At 43.6% G+C, this 20,046-nt stretch overlaps 2 protein-coding genes across 2 annotated transcripts in view; one reads left to right on the top strand and one right to left on the bottom strand.

Moving 5' to 3' along the window:
- Positions 1-24: 24 nt before the first annotated feature.
- LOC111975132 (uncharacterized) lies at positions 25-5,437 on the top strand. Its single transcript, XM_024003318.2, has 6 exons — positions 25-600; positions 700-810; positions 999-1,427; positions 1,541-1,783; positions 2,032-2,217; positions 2,459-5,437. The coding sequence occupies exons 1-6, from the start codon at positions 594-596 to the stop codon at positions 3,904-3,906; spliced, it is 2,424 nt and encodes an 807-aa protein (XP_023859086.1). The 5' UTR covers positions 25-593; the 3' UTR covers positions 3,907-5,437.
- The window catches only part of LOC111974373 (potassium channel subfamily T member 1-like), a 56,166-nt gene continuing 40,248 nt past the window's right edge, over positions 4,129-20,046 (bottom strand). Inside the window, exons 23-30 of the mRNA XM_070447359.1 lie at positions 18,453-18,564; positions 18,047-18,148; positions 17,446-17,529; positions 14,131-14,259; positions 11,849-12,155; positions 10,622-10,684; positions 7,193-7,277; positions 4,129-7,001 (exon numbers count right to left, since the gene is read on the bottom strand). Coding sequence (XP_070303460.1) covers positions 6,872-7,001; positions 7,193-7,277; positions 10,622-10,684; positions 11,849-12,155; positions 14,131-14,259; positions 17,446-17,529; positions 18,047-18,148; positions 18,453-18,564 — 1,012 coding nt within the window. The 3' untranslated portion in view covers positions 4,129-6,871. The remainder of the gene's footprint in view (positions 7,002-7,192; positions 7,278-10,621; positions 10,685-11,848; positions 12,156-14,130; positions 14,260-17,445; positions 17,530-18,046; positions 18,149-18,452; positions 18,565-20,046) is intronic.

The following is a 20,046-nucleotide window of genomic DNA, read 5'->3' on the forward strand; positions in this document are numbered from 1 at the left end:
ACATGTTTCAGCCTACATCACCAACAGTTCAATTTATAGTTTGGCATTCATGTGCATGTTCACGACTACTCAGAAGCCTACAATAMACATTTGCAGTATATTTTTGCATGCCCTGTTTTCACTCCCACGCCAGTTACCTAGGGATTATTGATGGCATCTTTCACTTAAATTGAATATCATGTAGATCTAAAGTTTTTTTTTTTTTTTTACCGGTGCTGGGCCAAAAATRCTAGAAGTTAAACCCAGATCACAAGTAACCTACAAGGGTGTTTGTGAGATGTACTGCTATCCTCCAAGCCTCCCTGGTGTTAACTGTCTCCCCCTCCACCACCCAACTGGAACAGCGGTGCCCGGCATGCTTCGATGGCAGCAGGACTCATAACCATGGTAAACACCTACAGACATACATAGGCCTGCCATGGCAACGGACAGTTTATTCTCTGCAGGTGGCTCAGTGTCAGGTATTCTGTCACAAGATCATCTGTGACTTGCAGGTCCCATCTGAGACTAGTTCTAACTCAGTTTTCTTCAGACACAGAACAATCACAGAAGCAAACCAGATGCCTGGCATTTGAGGCCACATTGAATTCATCATGAACGGTGAGTTCTTATTCCTCGTTTGGATGGTTGTCACAGCCATGTATTTGTATTGAAGGTATGCTATGAGCTGAGGTTCACTTACTGTTACATATCGCACAGTGTCTGCTGCTGGCCTTTCTGTGTTGATGCTGTGTGGGTTTCTGGTCTCGGTGCGCTCCAACCGCTGTACTCCGGAGGCACAGATTTACATCTGTCAAGAGATCCCACAAAGTAAGTCCTTTAGAAACAAAGATATTTGATCACAAAACTAAACATTAACATGGATCTTTAGGCTGTCTTCTATGGCATTTACACTGTATATTTGGGTCAATCTATTCTCTACTTTATGATCAACATTCTATGGAATACCTATGAACAAGACTTAATGCCACTACACACTTTTCTTTTTATTACCTCAGGTTACCCTGCTGGCCTGGCCTCTCTGGTGCTCTTAGTAAGTAATGTTGGAGCAATCAACAGTACTGTGTTCAGTAGTGTCAACCTGGCCTCAGTCACCCGCCTCACCATCAACAACGCTGGTATCACCGACATCGCATCCACAGCTCTCGGTTTCTTCCACAACCTCAAAACCCTCAGCCTGGACCTCAACAACATCTCCCAGCTCAACCCAACCTGGTTCCATGAACCAGCCACCCTCCAAAACCTCACCCTAATTCAGAACCATATTGAGTTTGTAGAGGACTCCATGCTTAGTGGGTTAACTGGTCTAATTAGCCTAAACCTGACCAGGAACATGATCCAGAGCATTGCTCCTGGTAGTTTTAGCACCCAGACCCATCTGGCCAGTTTGGACCTGTCTGGTAATAGGATCGTAACCATCAGTCCTGGTAATGTATCATGATGTACTACATTACCCATAAGGCACTGTGTATGATATCCTGTTTTATCTTAGTAAAGAAGTTCCTGAAGCTAACAATGGTGTACTGTCTCATCAATACAGGTAGTTTCAGTGGACTCACTGGCCTAACTAGTCTAAACTTGGCCAGGAATAGGATCAAGACCATCAGTCCTGGCTGTTTTAGCGCCCTGACCAGTCTGGCCTACTTGGATCTGTCTGGTAACAGGCTGACCAGGGTTAACACCCAGGACCTGCTCCCACTCTCCCCCTCCACACAGATCAGGCTGGATGGCAACCCCTGGGACTGCTCCTGTGGAGTGGAGGACTTTGTCATCTTCCTCAGAGGTAGCGTTTTCTAGTCATTTGTGGGTAGGGGTTATGGTGGGGTATAAGTACTGCAATGCTGTGAAGTGATCATATTTAGTATATTTTTATTGCAAAAAGCTTCTTTAATTCAGTTTTTTTTTAAATCTACAATTTTCATAGCATTTGTAATGAGTGAAACAAATTAATTGGGCTTGAGCCACCCACACAATGGCTACCACACACAACCCACACACATTATGTTCTAGATGTCACTATTGTGTGTCCAGGTCTGCAGAATGCCTCTCTGCTGGAGAGGGAGATGGAAGTGACGTGTGCCAGCCCTTCACCCCTGAGAGGCCAGCCTGTGTGGAACGTGTCCAAGTGTTTGATACCTAACCCACAGCCCCAGGAGGACACCCACATACGGCCCCCAGCCATGTCCATCACTGTCTCCACACTCATAGCAGTGATAGGTAGGTTCTGGAGCAATGCTGTCCAGTGTACACTACAAAGAAATCAAATAGAACACAATAGTATTGCCTATACATATCTATGGTACAGTATGTTAAGACTGGTTTTAGTCAATCTCATAACGAACAATTTACACTATTATGCTATCAGGCAAAATATGTATCTTGGTCCATTCTGCATATAACACAACAGAATCAAGTGTGAACATAGTCTWCACTAACTCTAGCGTGTCTTGTCTTCCAGTGGTGCTGTGTATCCTGATCTGTGTGGTCTGTGCCATGGCTGTAGTCTGGAGGAGGAAACGTGAGACCAAACAGGTGATGCCCAGTCTGGCGACAAAAGAGGAGGAGGAAGCCGCAGAGCAGCCAGACAATTCCACCACCACCCTCCATAGACAGGTGGCTTCTTCGTCTGACTGGGATCCAGAGCTTGCTGCAAGGACTTACAGATCTGGAGTCAGAGCCAAGTCTGCTGATGCTGTCCTCTCCACGTCCCAGTTCTGTAGAGCAGAGAGAGAAGCACACAGGGTGGTGGTGGAGACTGAGAGAGAACTATACAGGACGGAAAGTGTGAGAGAGCGCCCGTTAAAAGAGACGAGGAACTCCGAGGAAGAGAACAGCAAAGAGCCAGGAGATAATGAGTCCCAGGGGGTAGATAGAAACCTGACAGGAAAATATGATATTAAGGGTGAAGTGAGTCGGGAAAATGACAGAGGTGAGAGAGATGATGATGGAACTGTGAATCTGCAAGATGGCGGCCAAAACATAATCTGTGTATCCAAGGATTCGGAGGCCATACCGTACCTGACCATCGGTGCTGACCCGGCCGAACCAAACCTTGAACGCCACAAAGGTCCAAGTCCACAGAAAGTCATGACAAGGATTTCCACTTGGCCCGCCACCTCAGCTCAGTGGCAGACCCACTTCACCATACAGAGAGAGGGGCTCTGTGTCTTCCCTAAGAATGACCCTGGTCAAGAGGTCGAAGGTGAAACAGAGAACCAATCACCTGACCAAGRGGTCGAACAGATCCAGTCACCTGACCCTGGTAAAACCGAGAACCAATCACCTGACCTTCAGCAAGAGTTTAAAGATGACACAGATAATCGTTCAGCTGATGTTTCTGTCAGTGTTCTGGAATCTTCCCCTTCACCCATTGCTATGGAGTCTTCACCCCCAGAAGGGGACATGGGTGTGGTCAATGCTGAGGAGAACTGCAGTACGCCACCAGACTTAGAGACATCCTCTCCAGAGTATGATCCAGTCTCACTGAATGATACTGAACCAGAACCTCTCATTAAGACAAGCGAGACCCTGTCAGACCTGGTCGACACTTCCCTGTCTAGTAACGTTCTGACCCAGACTGAGACCAATCCTGGTCAAGAAAATCCTGAAGAATTGGATAACAAACCCACACAAATTATAAACAGGGCTGTACAGAGTGAAGGCAAATCGAACAGAAATGGGGTGCCAAAGAGAGCAGGCAGGAGCAGAGAGAGTACAGAGCATAGTGGAGCTCCCCCTAGTGGTGTCTCCCCCAGTGACGACAACCTGCTACTGGATAATGAATACGCCTATATTGACTTGCTGCACGAGGTGGTTCAGAACCAGGGCCGGTGGACCAGAGAGCGGTGGAAACAGACTCACCTCAACAAAGCAGCAAGCAAGAGAAGCAATCACCAGGGACATTAAACTACAGACTGTGGCTTTTATATGATCTGGTCTTATGTTTTTACTTGTCCTGTGTAATAGTCTGTAGTGTTTTGAAAAGTGCTATACATAATAAAATGTATTTTTCCTGTGGCGACAAAGGGTGAGCAACCCCACCATTAGAGGTGTTTGGTTATACCCATTTTTGTGTTATGAGTGATAATTTCTCTCGGTGATTAAACAAACTACAGGAGTGTTTTTCCATTTCAATGTTTCCRGCTGCATGCAGCATTTATTGTTCATATTTTACATCACGGTAGAGAAGTAGACCTACTTCGGAATAAGAAAAAGTACAAAATGGATCAAACCTTTTTGACAATTAACTAAAAATGTGATAAAGGTAAACACAAKATTTTGTCTGGAGGACATGCATGGTCCCATATAAAGATATCAAATGACATGCTGACAAATAACAAGTGGGAGATGTGATTAATTTTCTAGTTGTGATACTTCACACAGGTCACCTAACTGTAGGAAAACATATCTGGTTTGGCAAGCTTTCTCTCAAAACATGCTTTTTGTGTTTGCATGCCCCTTTCTATATTACAGTATGAACTTCAACATTTATTTTTTACTCAACTTCTCCAATAAGAGAATTTCCTTGGGGTTCCGTTCACATACAACGATGAGGGGGGAGGACACGAGGTGATGATCTGTAAACTGCCCTTCTGGGGGCCTGGCTAGTATGGAACATATTTTATCTACACATACATACAGTACTTCAATGGGAATGGAGACACATTACATTACATCCCAAAACACATCAAGGGCTACTCCAGAGATCTTAAAACTGCAAAATWATGTAAAAGCCTGACTTTACCCACTTTTTTCCCCCTATCTAACCTATCCATCAACTTAATCTCATTCACGCAATCAGGCAATGCATGTTCAGAACTACTTCCCTATTACATTTTTTAACAAATGAGCAGAAATGGCACATATCAAAATATATTTCTGTTTACAATGACAATGATCATTTAAAACTTTGCAAATGTACTGAACAAAGGCCTAGGGCTCTATTCAATCTTTACAGCTGACGCGTTACAGACTCTGCGATAGAAATGTAAAGGTAATTTCCGATTGAGCCGCCATATGCAGTGTTCACCGTGAACGCCGTCGCCGCTAAATTGGGAACAGCCAATGGCAATGTCCTCTTTAGGTATAATGCCAGGAGCTGCTTGGTGGATTTGACAGCCCTAACACAGTTCCACCTCTGACACGAAAAACAACCGCTGTGCGGATGTCGTCTAAAGCGGATCGGATTGAATACAGCCCTTTAAAAGTTGATATACTATATATATATATATAAAACACTTCTGACTGTATGGAGACTGATTCCTACTGTGCGAATACTAAAGTCTGTTTTATTGTATAGTTAAAGTTTCGGGTTAAAGGGTCATGCTATAACGCTCTATCAACGACCACCGAGCTTAGTGCAAAAATATTTCAAGTCCCATTTGTTTTCATTTGACTAATAATGACCAAAAGAACATTGAACCAAACAATGCGGATACATTTTTTTTACAATGATAAAACCACACATTAGTCCAAGCAAACAGTATCAGAAATACAGCTGAATAATTATTAAAATATATAAAGCACACACAATACTACATTTACTGTACAAGTGATGCACGTACAAGTGAAATTACATATTGTAAGGCAGCTTGCAACACTGCACTCCAAGCCCAGGTACTGGCCATATTAACAGACTTCAAGTAATTGTTCACTCCAACTCATCTTTACATCAGATTACTTTTGATATCTGAAAACATAACAAAATGTTCATTTTGGAGTGAACTATCACTTTAACTATGCCTGTCTCTTATTGTGCAAAATAAGTACTCATAACAAGTGTTCATAACATAGGGTTGCCACTGTAAACAGCTGTGAAAGATTGTTCTACTGTAATTAATAAAATCCTGTCAGAAATGTGGAATGATTGAGCATTGGCTTTCGTAGAACATTGACTGATACATAAAGAAAAAACAGAACCTGTATGGCACAAATAGAATGACGTAGGTGCATGGTGTAATCCATTAAGTATTCTATACTTTTTAATAACAAATAGCATGATATTCGAGAGAAAAAAATGTCATACAGAATGAGCAGTAAAAGATAGTGTTTAAAAAATTGCTTATAAAAGTCTTCCCACACACTGTTTTCACATAATTTCAATGAAATTACGTTGAACCAACGTGGGATAGATGTTGAATTGACGTCTGGGCCCAGTGGGTTGTGCTCATAGGGAAAATAATAAGTTCTCATGTACTTTCATGATTGATGTGTATGAATACTGCCAGGAATTCTTGTTAAGGAATAACAATTTCTGTACATGACTTGATTTTGCAACTGATATTCACACAGTCTACACACACACACACATGCCAAGTGTGCTTGGTGTAGCTCGCAGGTGCGCCATTTGGGCAGAGTTTGCCCTTTTGACACCTTTCTATTGGTGCTAAAGTGCAAGCAAGCTCCACCCACCTAGTATGCCGACGAGCTAAATCAAACAAACCTCTAAATATTCAGAGCATCACATGACCTCCGACATAATCTGTCTCTCCTCTCCTTTGGTTGGTTACCAGTATGTTTCCATCGACTGGTGCATTGTTCATGTTTTATCTTTTGCAAAGAGGGCCATGTCTGAGTCTTTGTGTCTGATGCTCTCTAAGGGGTTAGGTTAGGTAATGACGAGGCACTCTTCATGCATCCTCCCATAGCAGCTCAGTGACACGTGTCTCTCTGTATGTCTGATACAGGGTGGAGGGGGATTGGAAGGTAAGGGTGGGCAAGGGCAGTGGGGATCTTCCCCTTGTATGGCACAAATAGAATGTATCGTGCAAAGGCGGTGAGACAAGGGGGCAAGAGGTCCGGTGATGGTGAGACAAGGGGGCGAGAGGTCCGGGGGTGGTGAGGCGAGGGTGCCAGGAGGGGCGAGGGGATTTCAGAGGTGGGTCTCATCCCTGGTCTCTGTGCCAAAGTCCTGCCTTGTCCGGCCGCCGCCGCTGCTCTGCCCCTGAGCCGCATCCTCGGGCACGTCGGGCCCCGCCAGCGGGTCGGACCGGATGATGTAGCTAGAGAGAGATGAGGACAAAACCAACTCGCTTGGGTCACATCCAGATATTTATAAAACACACTACTAGATAACTGTACTGTCCTATACCTAGGCTAGTGACCAGTCGACACAGCTTAGTACAGTATAGTGCCGATACTGTAAAGAAGAAGGGATGAAAAGAGAAGAGACGCCTCTCCTGCTGGTACTTACACAATGTCATTGAGCTCCAGCATGGTATCTGGAGGGGGGTTGATGAGAACGTAGGACAGAGTGTTCTGGTGGTCGTTCATCTCATCTGGAACAGAACAGATGCAGGGACAGCTCTTAGCAGCTGCTCTGGCTGTACCAGTCCCCTCATAGTCACCAATTACACACACCATTAGACAACTAATGGTCCATTTAGAAAATGGAAGTATAGGATTCCCTGATCTTCAGTAAACGGCTGACTGACATAATAAATCATATGCATATACAGTAAGAGCTGTTTTAAGGGCCGTTCTGGCTGAACAAAGCTTATTTATATATAGTAAGCCTATAAGTCCTGTATGATATAAGTCCTGTGTTCATTTTCTTAATGTCTATTCAAATACAGTATAATCAATGGTGTGTAACTGAATATCCCTTGACATGGCATACTTTGATGTCCTGTGCTTATCTTGGAGTAGGATCAAGTTGCCCCTGGGCCTAGGGAGGGGGAAAAGTCTATTCAGAGTGAGTGAGAAGTGATTGTGTTTTACCTGTTTCGCGTGTATGAGTGAGAAACTGTGCACCTGGGACAGAATGAGGCTCAAGCTTGGGGGTTGGGGGGGTAAAGTGCATCTGCTTCTCCAAACCCACCTGTGTTTGCCCCTTATAATGCCAGGCGGGGTGGGTAGGAGAGAGAGAAGGTCTAACTGTTACTGACAGGGCATGGCTGGTACAGGGTAGGCCCATGCTGCCACAAGGCAAGCGCATCCCTCCATGCGCAGTTTAAGAAAGACATGCAGACACTGTCCACATCGATTCACCTTCTGCGCATTCCACACGTCGGCCTGGTCACGCACGGCGACAGGTCACCATGGTTGCCATGCCAACGACACTCAGCCCCCATATAAAAATGTTGACACACCCACAAACACAACTAGAACATGCTCTGGCATCCGGCAGGGCAGACTCAACCAAAAAAAGTGAGGCTCAACCAATCTGAGAGTGAAGCAAAATACATTGGGTGTGTGGGATTAGAAGGGGTCCTAATATAGCGTCAATCTAGGATAGTCTTTCAGAGGGACTAAAATGTGATGAATATTTTGAAATCATATTGTATTTAGGCTAATAAAATCCTAAATGTTTTTTCTGTTAGAAACCATTGTTATATTCTACAAGATTCTCAGTGTAGCTTTGGTTTGTTGATAGTAATGTACTGTTGACCTTCCGAACAACACAGTCATAATGCTTTCTGCTCCACTCTGTCCCATCCCGCCGTACTGTAGTGTATCCACACTCTGCTGCCCTGCAGTAACTTGGTAGTCTGTCTGGCCGTCTCTCACGTTCCATCATCAGTCAACAAGTCCTAGTTCACACAGGTTGTACAAGTGATGCACAATGCATTTGAAACAACTGTTGTGTACATCAGTTGTACAATTTGAACTAGGCCTAAGTCTCCCACTTCAGTCCACACAACGCAGAGAGAATGAAAGACTGCTCGTCTGCCACCCAACACCGCCATCATCATTATCACACAGAGTCATGCAGTAGTGCTGTATGATTATGATTCTCCATCTAACCTGTTCTGGTCTCTTCTCTTAACGGATGCTCTGAAATTCCCTGCAACTCTAAGACAGTCAACACTTGTTAACTCACAGGCTACTGTCGTACTTTCATTCAATAACACAACATTCTGACTGCCTATACTACAGTAGCCTAGCTATTCAAAACAGGTACTAAACTACTAGTATGACATCGATCCATCCACCATGTATTTTAATGAATATGGTACCATCTTCAACCGATCTCGCCTTTTAAAGGGATGGTGGTATATCCACCACTTGAGATGTCTTACAAAGTAGAATATTAGAAGCATATACAGTGCCTTCGTAAAGTATTCAGACCCCTTGACTTTTTCTACATTTTGTTACGTTACAGCCTTATTCTAAAATTGATTAAATTAAAGATAAATCCTCAGCAATCTACACACACTACTTTATAATGACAAAGCAAAAACAGGTCTTTAGAAATTGTTGCAAAACAAAAAACAAAAAACAAATACCTTATTTACATAAGTATTCTGACCCTTTTCTATGAGACTCGAAATTGAGCTCAGGTGCATCTGGTTTCCTCTGATCATCCTTGAGATGTTTCTACAACTTGATTGGAGTCCACCTGTGSTAAATTCAATTGATTGGACATGATTTGGAAAGGCACACACATGTCTATATAAGGTCCCACAGTTGACAGTGCATGTCAAAGCAAAAACCAAGCCATGAGGTCGAAAGAATTGTCCGCAGAGCTCTGAGACAGGATTGTGTTGAGGCACAGATCTGGGGAAGGGTATCAAAAAATGTCTGCAGCATTGAAGGTCCCCAAGAACAGTGGCCTCCATCATTCTTAAATGGTAGAAGTTTGGAATCACCAAGACTCTTCCTAGAGCTGTCCGCCCGGCCAAACTGTGCAATCGGGGGAGAAGGGCCTTGGTCAGGGAGGTGACCAAGAACCCAATGGTCACTCTGACAGAGCTCTAGAGTTCCTCTGAGGAGATGGGAGARACTTCCAGAAGGACAACCATCTGTGCAACACTCCACCAATCAGGCCTTTATCGTAGAGTGGCCAGACAGATGCCACTTCTCAGTAAAAGGCACATGCCCGTTTGGAGTTTGCCAAAAGGCACTTAAAGACTCTTAGACCATGAGAAACAAGATTCTCTGATGGTCTGATGAAACCAAGATTGAACTCACATCTGGAGGAAACCTGGCACCATCCCTACGGTGAAGCATGGTGGTGGCAGCATAATGCTGTGGGGGCGTTTTCCAGTGGCAGGGAGACTAGTCAGGATCGAGGCAAAGATGAACGGAGCAAAGTACAGAGAGATCCTTGATGAAAAACCTGCTCCAGAGCGCTCAGGACCTCAGACTGGGGCGAAGGTTCACCTTCCATCAGGACAACGACCCCAAGCACACAGCCAAGACAACCCAGGAGTGGCTTTGGGACAAGTCTCTGAATGTCCATGAGTGGCCCAGCCAAAGCCCAGACTTGAACCCATTCTAACATCTCTGGAGAGACCTCAAAATAGCTGTACAGCAACGCTCCCCATCCAACCTGACACAGCTTGAGAGGATCTGCAGAGAAGAATGGGAGAAACTCCCCAAATAGAGGTGTGCCAAGCTTGTGTAGCAGCATAATCAAGAAGACTCAAGGCTGTAATTTCTGCCAAAGGTGCTTCAACAAAGTACTGAGTAATACTTTTTGAAGGCACTGTATAATTTCCCTAACAACATTCTTCTGTGAGCAATGAGCATAGCTTTCAGGAAAGTAGCACTATACTTGAACATATAGAATGAAATTCTAATTTCACACCACTTGACATATTTAAGAGATGGGAGTGATGACTAAATGAAATGTGTTGCATTGCATACTGTATGTGAACACTACTGTATGTGGGATTACCTTGTAAATATCCTAGATTTACTCGGTTCATGACATCACTCGCAGTAAGATTAGCAACATCCTCTACAAGACAGAAAATAAAAAGAGGAGAATGAAAAGATTAGGCAAGCAGCAAAAATGCAATTGCAGTTTTCAAAAGGGGATGCAAAAATGACCTAACATGCAAACAAATATGTTTTTTGAATTATTTCATAAATATTAGATAATTTATTATGTAAATATTTACAGTATTTCTGTCTCAATCATCCAATTTAAAATCACCAGTAAATCATTTGTTAAGTATTTAATTCTTCAGTATTTTTTTATGCTTCTCTGGCAGTATTACGTAATAAGCATTTTCCCTCGACAGGGATGATGAATGAGTCATCATACTGTTTTGGCATGAGGTATTGTATGCAGAATTATATAGGGAGATATTTTKGGGGTTTTGCAAAAGAAGGCGAAGGAAGTTGAGGAGAGTGGAAAAGAGTGAAAAGAAGTGAGAGGGGAGGAGATGCAGTCTGAGGGGAGGCAAAATGCAGTCAGATGAAATGCTTCATTATACTTCAGTTGTCCATCCATAGGATACAAGTAACATGAAGGTTTATGCACATTCATAAAGAGGTTATGCAGGTACATTATCATACTATGTAGAATCATGTGAATAATGGAGAATAGTCCTCAATATTTACAGTATGTTAGGCGTTGTGAGATGTTTATATGGTTATTGGTGTTATGGTACTTCTTATACACCCCTTTGAAATGGTGTTCAATGAAGTGAAGTGATGGACAGATTGCATGGTGAAAATAACAGTCAGAAGCTATGTAATACATCTTTAAAAAACTAACACAACTCAATAATATTACTATGATAGAATTTTCATCTGCGGAGATAATTAGTAATTGACAAACAATCAGATTTAACAYACAGCAAAATATATCCCAAACATCTCCAACAACATATCCCAAACAAGTCCATCATAAAAACTCCCAACTAATCCCCCATCATTGTCATTCCATACAGCACCAATTCCCAAACTATGACAGTTGACTAGGGTTGCAAAATTCCGGGAACTTTTAATATATTCTCTGGTTTTTCAGAAATCGGGAAAACCAAGGAATTTATTGAGAGTTCCCGGAATTTTGCAACCCTACAGGTGACACATATAAGACCACCAAACTAAATATGACACAGCACCCTATAATATCACTCAGTATTACCAGGGTGTCCTGTAACTTTCCGCTCACCGTATCCGACAGTGGGCAAGCCTAGGTGCTTCATGCGGTTCTTGACCAGCTCAGACAGCTCCTGTCTCTCGGAGCGCCGGTACAGGTTGAGGCGCTGCTGGGAGATCCGCTCGGTGCGACTCGGTGGCTTGGTGTTCTTACGGCTCAGACGCCGCGCCCACTGGAGGCTCTTCTTCCTCAGCAACGGATGTTCTGATTGGTCGCTGGTGGTGGAGTTCCGCTGAGCTGTTTTCTCCTTCCACGACCCGCGACGATTGTTTCTCTGGTCGTCACCACCAGTGTTCTCTACGTTGATGGATACTTGAGACTAGGGGAGGGGGAAGGGTTAAAACCAAATGAACTGTGTGGACAGTATGAGGATCCAATAGGATGTCTTGGTGACACTTTACATCAGTAATGGAAGCTCTAGATACGCATTTATAGTGCATTATGAAGAAGCGCTTGACTGACAGCATTACTGAAGTGCCAAACAAAACACAACGCATACTTTCATTTTGTTGTACTGCAAATATGAGCAGATAATGACAGTCCTGTTATGTAAAATGTCAAGACAAGGATTTCATCTTAACTGTGGGTAACTAGGAAGGAGGATACTTGGACAGACCAACAAACAAAAACGCACAATGATGGATGAAATAAAAAACTTGCACAGAGTAGCATTGGCAAAAGTAAATATAATTTACTTGACCAAGAATGTTTGTTTGTGAATGGTTGCACCAAATAGTTCAATGATGCATAAAAAGCCTAATTACAATGATTAGCAGCACAATTATAGCACAAATACACTGAGTGTCCACTGAGTGTACTTTCCATGACATAGACTGTCAAGGTGAATCCAGGTGAAAGCTATGATCCTTTATTGAGGTCACCTGTTAAATCCACTTCAGTCAATGTAGATGAAGGGGAGGAGACAGGATTTTTAAGTCTTGAGACAATTGAGACATGGATTGTGTATGTGTGCCATTCAGAGGGAGAATGGGCAGGACAAAAGATTTAAGTGCCTTTGAACGGGGTATGGTAGTAGGTGCCAGGCACACCGGTTTGARTGTGTCAGGAATGGCAATGCTGCTGGATTTTTCATGCTCAACAGTTTCCCGTGTGTATCAAGAATGGCCCACCACCCAAAGGACATCCAGCCAATGGCAGGCTAGTAGTCGAAAACAGGTAATTATTGAAAGAGGACAAAGAAGGCTGAGACAAATTGTGCAGAGAAACATACAGCCTACAGTTAGTCAACTGACAGTCCAGTACAACATTGGTGCCCAAAGACCCATAAAAGAATGCACAACTCGTAGTACCTTAACCATGAATGGGATATGGCAGCCGACGGCTTTACAGAGTTCCACTTCTTTCAGCAAAAAACAAGAAATTGTGGTTGCAGTGGGCTAAGGAACGAAAACACTGGACACTGGAGAATTGGAAAAACATGTCTGGTCTGATGAATCCTAGTTCCTGCTGTTTCACGCTGATAGGAGGACTAGGGTATGGAGAAAACCACATGAGTACATGCATCCATCATGCAGCATGTCAACATTGCAGGCTGGTGGTGATGGTGTGGGGAGAATTTTCATGGCACACAATAGTCCTCTTGAAAAAAGTGCAGCAACACTTGAATTCCACATTATATCTGAACATCATTGCCAATAAGTTGCATCCCTTCATAGCAGCAGTGTACCCATCTGCAAATAGATTTTTTCAGCAGGATAATTCCCCATGCCACAAGGCTAGGATTGTCCAGGAATGGTTCCACAAACATGACAGTGAATTCATCTTACTACAGGGGCCTGCCCAGTCACCAGATCTCAATCCATATGAGCATCTGTGAGATGGAACAATCTATTCGGAGTAGAGATCCACTACCAGCTAACTTGGAATCAATATGGGCCAGCATCCCTGTGGAATGCTTTCGAACACCTTGTAGAGTCCATGCCCCAACGAACTGAGGCTGTTCTGAGGGCAAAATGGGGTGCAACACAATATTAGGAAGTTGTTCCTATTGTTTTGTACACTCAGTAATCTATTGATGACGCAGAGGTGGCTTTGTTCAAATTATTATTTTTAGAATGCATCCTTTCTTTCCATCCTTCCTTCCTTCCTTGAGCTAATCATTTATCATTCTGTGATCCGACAAGTCGAAAGCAAGATTACTATCCCTATTGCTCTCATTTACCTCAAGAAAGAAATGAAGAGAAAAAATAAATAGGGGAAGGAAGGAAGGAAAGAAGAAAGGAAGGATGCCTCTCCAGAGTATTTGAACAGGGACTGCCTCTATCTTGTCTTACCTCTGAGGAGGAGAACATGTGTGACTCTGTACGGTAGATGCCTATTGGAATCTCTGCACTGGAAGAACACAGCTTTTGGAATAACCTGCCATACGTCCTGATCCACAGGTCCTCCTCTGTCACCTTMATCTGGGAAGGAGGAGGGAGCACATTCAGTATACACATCACATGTATATAAGCATGCACACCCGCCCGCCCACGGGCACACACGCGCACACACACACGTGCATACACAAAAAGGAAGACCCAGTTGTGCGTTGACCTATGATGCCTCCCTCCCAGACGAACTCAATGCATTCTATGCTCACTTCGAGGTAAACATCAATCCATGCGCTGTTCCGGATCTTGCTCTCCGTGGCTGACATGAGAAAGACTTATAAACGGCTTAAAACTGGTAAGGCTGAAGGACCTGATGGAATACCAGGGCAAATCCTCAGAGCATGCGCAGATCAGGTGGCAAGCGTCTTCACCAACATTTCCAACCTTTCCTTGACCTTGTTGAAAAACGAGTTTCAATGACTCCAACCTAAGTGYATGTAAACTTCCGACTTACACTGTACATAYTACCTCAGCCTCCACCATATCCCTGCACATTGATATGGTACTGAACTGACCTTGTATATACAGTTGAAGTCGGAAGTTTACATACAATTGGGTTGGAGTCATTAAAACTCGTTTTTCAACCACTCCACACATTTCTTGTTAACGAACTATAGTTTTGGCAAGTCGGTTAGGACATCTACTTTGTGGATGACAAGTAATTTTTCCAACAATTGTTTACCGACAGATTATTTCACTTATAATTCACTGTATCACAATTCCAGTGAGTCAGAAGTTTACATACACTAAATTGACTGTGCCTTTAAAAAGCTTGGAAAATTCCAGAAAATGATGTCATGGCTTTAGAAGCTTCTGATAGGCTAGTATTACATAATTTGAGTCAATTGGAGGTGTACCTGTGGATGTATTTCAAGGCCTACATTCAAACTCAGTGCCTCTTTGCTTGACATCATGGGAAAATCAAAAGAAATCAGCCAAGACCTCAGAAAAAAAAATTGTAGACCTCGACAAGTCTGGTTCATCCTTAGGAGCAATTTCCAAACGCCTGAAGGTACTACGTTAAATCTGTACAAACAATAGTAAGCAAGTATAAACACCATGGGACCACTCAGCCGTCATACCGCTCAGGAAGGATGCGCTTTCTGTCTCATAGAGATGAACGTACTTTGGTGCGAAAAGTGCAAATCAATCCCAGAACAACAGCAAAGGAGCTTGTGAAGATTCTATAGGAAACAGGTACAAAAGTATCTATATCCCACAGTAAAACAAGTCCTATAATCGACAGAACCTGAAAGGCCGCTCAGTAAGGAAGAAGCCACTGCTCCAAAACCGCCATAAAAAAGCCAGACTACGGTTTGGGGGAAAAGATCGTACTTTTTGGAGAAATATCTCCCGGGTGGCGCAGTGGTCTAGGGCACTGCATCGCAGTGCTAGCTGTGCCACCAGAGTCTCTGGGTTCACGCCCAGGCTCTGTCGCAGCCGGCCGCAACCGGGAGATCCGTGGGGCGACGCACAATTGGCATAGCGTCGTCCGGGTTAGGGAGGGTTTGGCCGGTAGGGAGGGTTTGGCCGGTAGGGATATCCTTGTCTCAGTATGTAAAAAATGTAATAAAAATGTATGCACTCTACTGTAAGTCGCTCTGGATAAGAGCGTCTGCTCTTGGCCGGTAGGATATCCTTGTCGTCAGTACTGTAAAAAATGTAATAAATGTATGCCTCTACTGTAAGTCGCTCTGGATAGGAGCGTCTGCTAAATACTAAAATGTAAAAATGTAAATGTAAATGTCTCTGGTTGAGGAAAAAAAATAGAACTGTTTGGCATAAATGACCATCGTTGTTTGGAGGAAAAGGGGGATGCTTGCAAGCGCAAGAACACATCCAATTGTGAAGCAACAGGGTGGCAGCATCATGTTGTGGGGGTGCTTTGCTGCAGGAGGGCTGTGCACTTCACAAATAGATGGCATCATGGAGGAGGAAAATTTGTGGATATATTGAAGCAACATGTAAGACTCAGTCAGGAAGTTAAGCTGGTCGCAATGGTCTTTCAAATGGACAATGACAAAAGCATACTTCTAAGCTGTGGCAAAATGGATTAAGGAAACAACAAAGTCATGGTATTGGAGTGGCCATCACAAAGCCCTGACTCAATCCTATAGAAATGTGTGGGCAGACCTGAAAAAGTCATGTGCGAGCAAGGAGGCCTACAAACCTGACTCAGTTACGCCAGCTCTGTCAGGCGGAATGGGCCAAAATTCACCCAACTTATTGTGGGAAACTTGTGGAAGGCTACCCAAAACGTTTGACCCAACTTAAACAATTTAAAGGCAATGCTACCAAATACTAATTGAGTGTATGTAAACTTCTGACCCACTGGGAATGTGATGAAAGAAATAAAAGCTGAAATAAATAACTCTACTATTATTCTGATGATCCTAACTGACCTAAGACTGGAACTTTTAACTAGGATTAAATGTCAGGAATTGTGAAAAACTGAGTTTAAATGTATTTGGCTAAGGTGTATGTAAGCTTACATTCTTGTGTGTTTTTTTTATCTGACCTGTTGTTGCTTTTTTAAAAGATCCTATTCTTGACTCTATTTCATACATTTGATATTGAACTCTGCATTGCTGAGGAAGAGCTCGTAAGTAAGCATTTCCTGGTATGGCTTACACCTGTGCATGTGACAAATGAACTTGGATTTCATTTGAAACACACACAACCACACACCCAAAACAGGTGTGCTGGAAATGTTTTTGTTTGTGCTTTTCTAATAACCAATTTCTGTGTTCTTTATTTGTGCTTTTCTAATAACCAACTTCTGTGTTCATGCAAGTGACTGATTGAACGTGCCTGGGATAAATCCTCACTGTAGTATCTGCAATTTGGCAGTACGCCCAGACCCTTGTTTGGAGAACAATATCTCAGTTTCAAGGTCTCAGCTTGGAGAGAAGAAGCCTCGTGAGGTATTGGTCTGCCACATTCATGAACCAGTATTGGTCGGTCACATGAATGAAGCAAWCATTAATGCTGAATTAATTATGAATAATGAATACGCTAAATCATGCAAATATTACTTTCTGTGTAAGTATATAAGAGAACTAACGGGATTGCCCCRTTAGAACTAACGGGACTGTACATGGTGCATTGWGTTGGTTGGAACCTCTCCAGCATGCTAATAATAAAGAATGTTTAATTTAAGATTGACTTAGAGTGTCCCTGTGTAAGAATTTCCACGACACAGGTATCCATACTTACTGCACATAGGTAACCAGACCCTGGTGTGGTGTCCAGGCCTAGTAAAAGTCTTGCTATGGGAATCATATAGTCCTTTACAAATGACTGTAAAAAAGCAAGAGAATGTATAAACAAACAGGAGGAACCAGAGACTGAAAACACACTCATGTCTAGTTCCAAAGAAAACACTATTGAGGAGAGGTGAGAAACTACTGAATGATCATTGCGCTCAAAAATACTTTAGCTCTCCCTCTCTCCCTTCAAAGACAGTGCAATATCAGATGCTTTTCTCAGTAAGTACTGGAGTAAGATTACATCATACACTGATAAGCTCCACACACCCCTGTGAACAGAGTATTCCCTCGAGACACTGATCTAAGATCAGTTTTGCGGTTCTCCACCGAATAGTTAAGGGTTAGGATTTATAGAAGTTAAGCTGATCATAGCCTAAGGGAGTGACTAAGTGATCAAACAGTCCACTCTGCTGGCTGAGAAGGTGATACACTGCAGATAAGCTCCCTAGCTACGTCTGAAATGGGACCCCGGTCAAAAGTAGTGCAGTATATAGGGAATAGGGTACTATTTGGGACTCTATCCTAATACATTACATCTGGTAACCCACTTGGTAGAGCAGCGTATCCAGCATACTGATACTGAACACTCTGCCTGCAGCGAACGGCAGGCGGAACATGAAGGCCAGGTTGGAACCCTTATCACGCTCTATCTGTAGGGGCGAGAGGGAAGAGGAGGGGAGGGAGAGAGTGTGGGAGAAGGAGCAGAGGGAGAGTGGGGGTGAGGAGAAGAGAAGAGAAGAGGGAGGGGGAAAGAGTTAGGAGAGAGAAAGAGGAGTGCACATGAAATGTCACCAGCTGGCTTGCTAACCCAGCCCCAGGGCTCTATATATTAATGTCTGAGTCTGTATAAGAGTGCACCTCCCACACGACATCCACACAGACAGATAATAATGAGGGCTGAAGCCTGAGATCTAAAGATGGAGGAGTGACATGCCCCTGAAATGCTCTGCTCACCTTCTCTAGCTTGGAGAGAGCCAGGGAGTAGCAATCCTTAGCCCTGAACTGCATAAACCTCATGTTGGAGGGGTGGGTCAGCTCGGTGATGATACTGAGACTGGGGAACAGCCTGGACAAAATGGAGAGAGAGAAAGAGATAGAGGTGGAGGAGAGAGGGAGAGAGAGAGGGATGAGGGAGGAAGGGAGAGAGAGTGGTAGGGAGTGGGCGGGAAGAGGGGATGGAGGGAAGAGGGGATGAGGGAGGGAGGGCGAGAAGGAAGGGATGGAGGAAGAGCGAGAAATAGAGAGAGCGAGAGAGAGGGAAGAGGGAGGGAGCAAGAGAGGGAAAGAGGGAGGGAGAGAAATAGAGAGAGAGAGGGGACAGAGATTAAATGCTTTGGGCTCACCAAGCTGGCAGTGATGCATAGATTACATTTTAGGATGTTGAAGAAGAAACCTTGCAGAGGTTTTCTACCCTGATAGATGCTGTTTAATATAGTTTCACCCAGGGTTTTAATAACTTCAGAGACTTTTCAGGGAAAATAAACTACAGTGGCTTGCAAAAGTATTCACGCCCTGTCACGCCCTAACCTTAGAGAGCCTTTTTATGTCTCTATTTGGTTTGGTCAGGGTGTGATTTGGGGTGAGCATTCTATGTTTTGTTTTCTATGATTTTGTATTTCTATGTTTTGGCCGGGTATGGTTCTCAATCAGGGACAGCTGTCTATCGTTGTCTCTGATTGGGAACCATACTTAGGTAGCCCTTTTCCCTCCTTTCAGTGTGGGAAGTTGACTTTTGTTAGTGGCACTTAGCCCTGTAAGCTTCACGGTTGTTTCTTTCGTTTGTTGTTTTGTTGGCGTCATTTTTCTAAATAAAAGGATTATGTACGCTCATCACGCTGCACCTTGGTCTTCTTCCAGCATCGGCCGTGACACGCCCCTTKGCATTTTTCCTATTTTGTTGCCTTACAACCTCGAATTAAAATGAATTTTTGGGAGGTTTGTATCATTTGATTTACACAACATGCGAAATATTTTTTATTGTGATACAAACAAGAAATAAGACAAAAAACAAAACTTGAGCGTGCATAACTATTCACCCCCCCAAAGTCAATACTTTGTAGAGCCACCTTTTGCAGCAATTACAGCTGCAAGTCTCTTGGGGTATGTCTCTATAAGCTTGGCACATCTCGCCACTTAGACTTTTGCCCATTCTTCAAGGCAAAACTGTTCCAGCTCCTTCTGATTGGTCGCTGGTGGTGGAGTTCCGCTGAGCTGTTTTCTCCTTCCACGACTCGCGACGAGTCGAATGGGTTCTGCTGGTATACAGCAATCTTTAAGTCATACCACAATTTTTAGTCTCATCTGACCAGAGTACCTTCTTCCATATGTTTGGGGAGTCTCCCACATGCCTTTTGGCAAACACCAAATGTGTTTGTTTATTTTTTTCTTTAAGCAATGGCTTTTTTCTGGCCACTCCTCCGTAAAGCCCAGCTCTGTGGAGTGTATGGCTTAAAGTGGTCCTATGGACAGATACTCCAGTCTCCGCCGTGGAGCTTTGCATCTCCTTCAGGGTTATCYTTGCCTGGTCCGTGAGTTGWAGTAGGCGGCC

This window comes from Salvelinus sp. IW2-2015, linkage group LG15 (assembly GCF_002910315.2).
Source record: "Salvelinus sp. IW2-2015 linkage group LG15, ASM291031v2, whole genome shotgun sequence".
NCBI classification, from domain to species: domain Eukaryota; kingdom Metazoa; phylum Chordata; class Actinopteri; order Salmoniformes; family Salmonidae; genus Salvelinus; species Salvelinus sp. IW2-2015.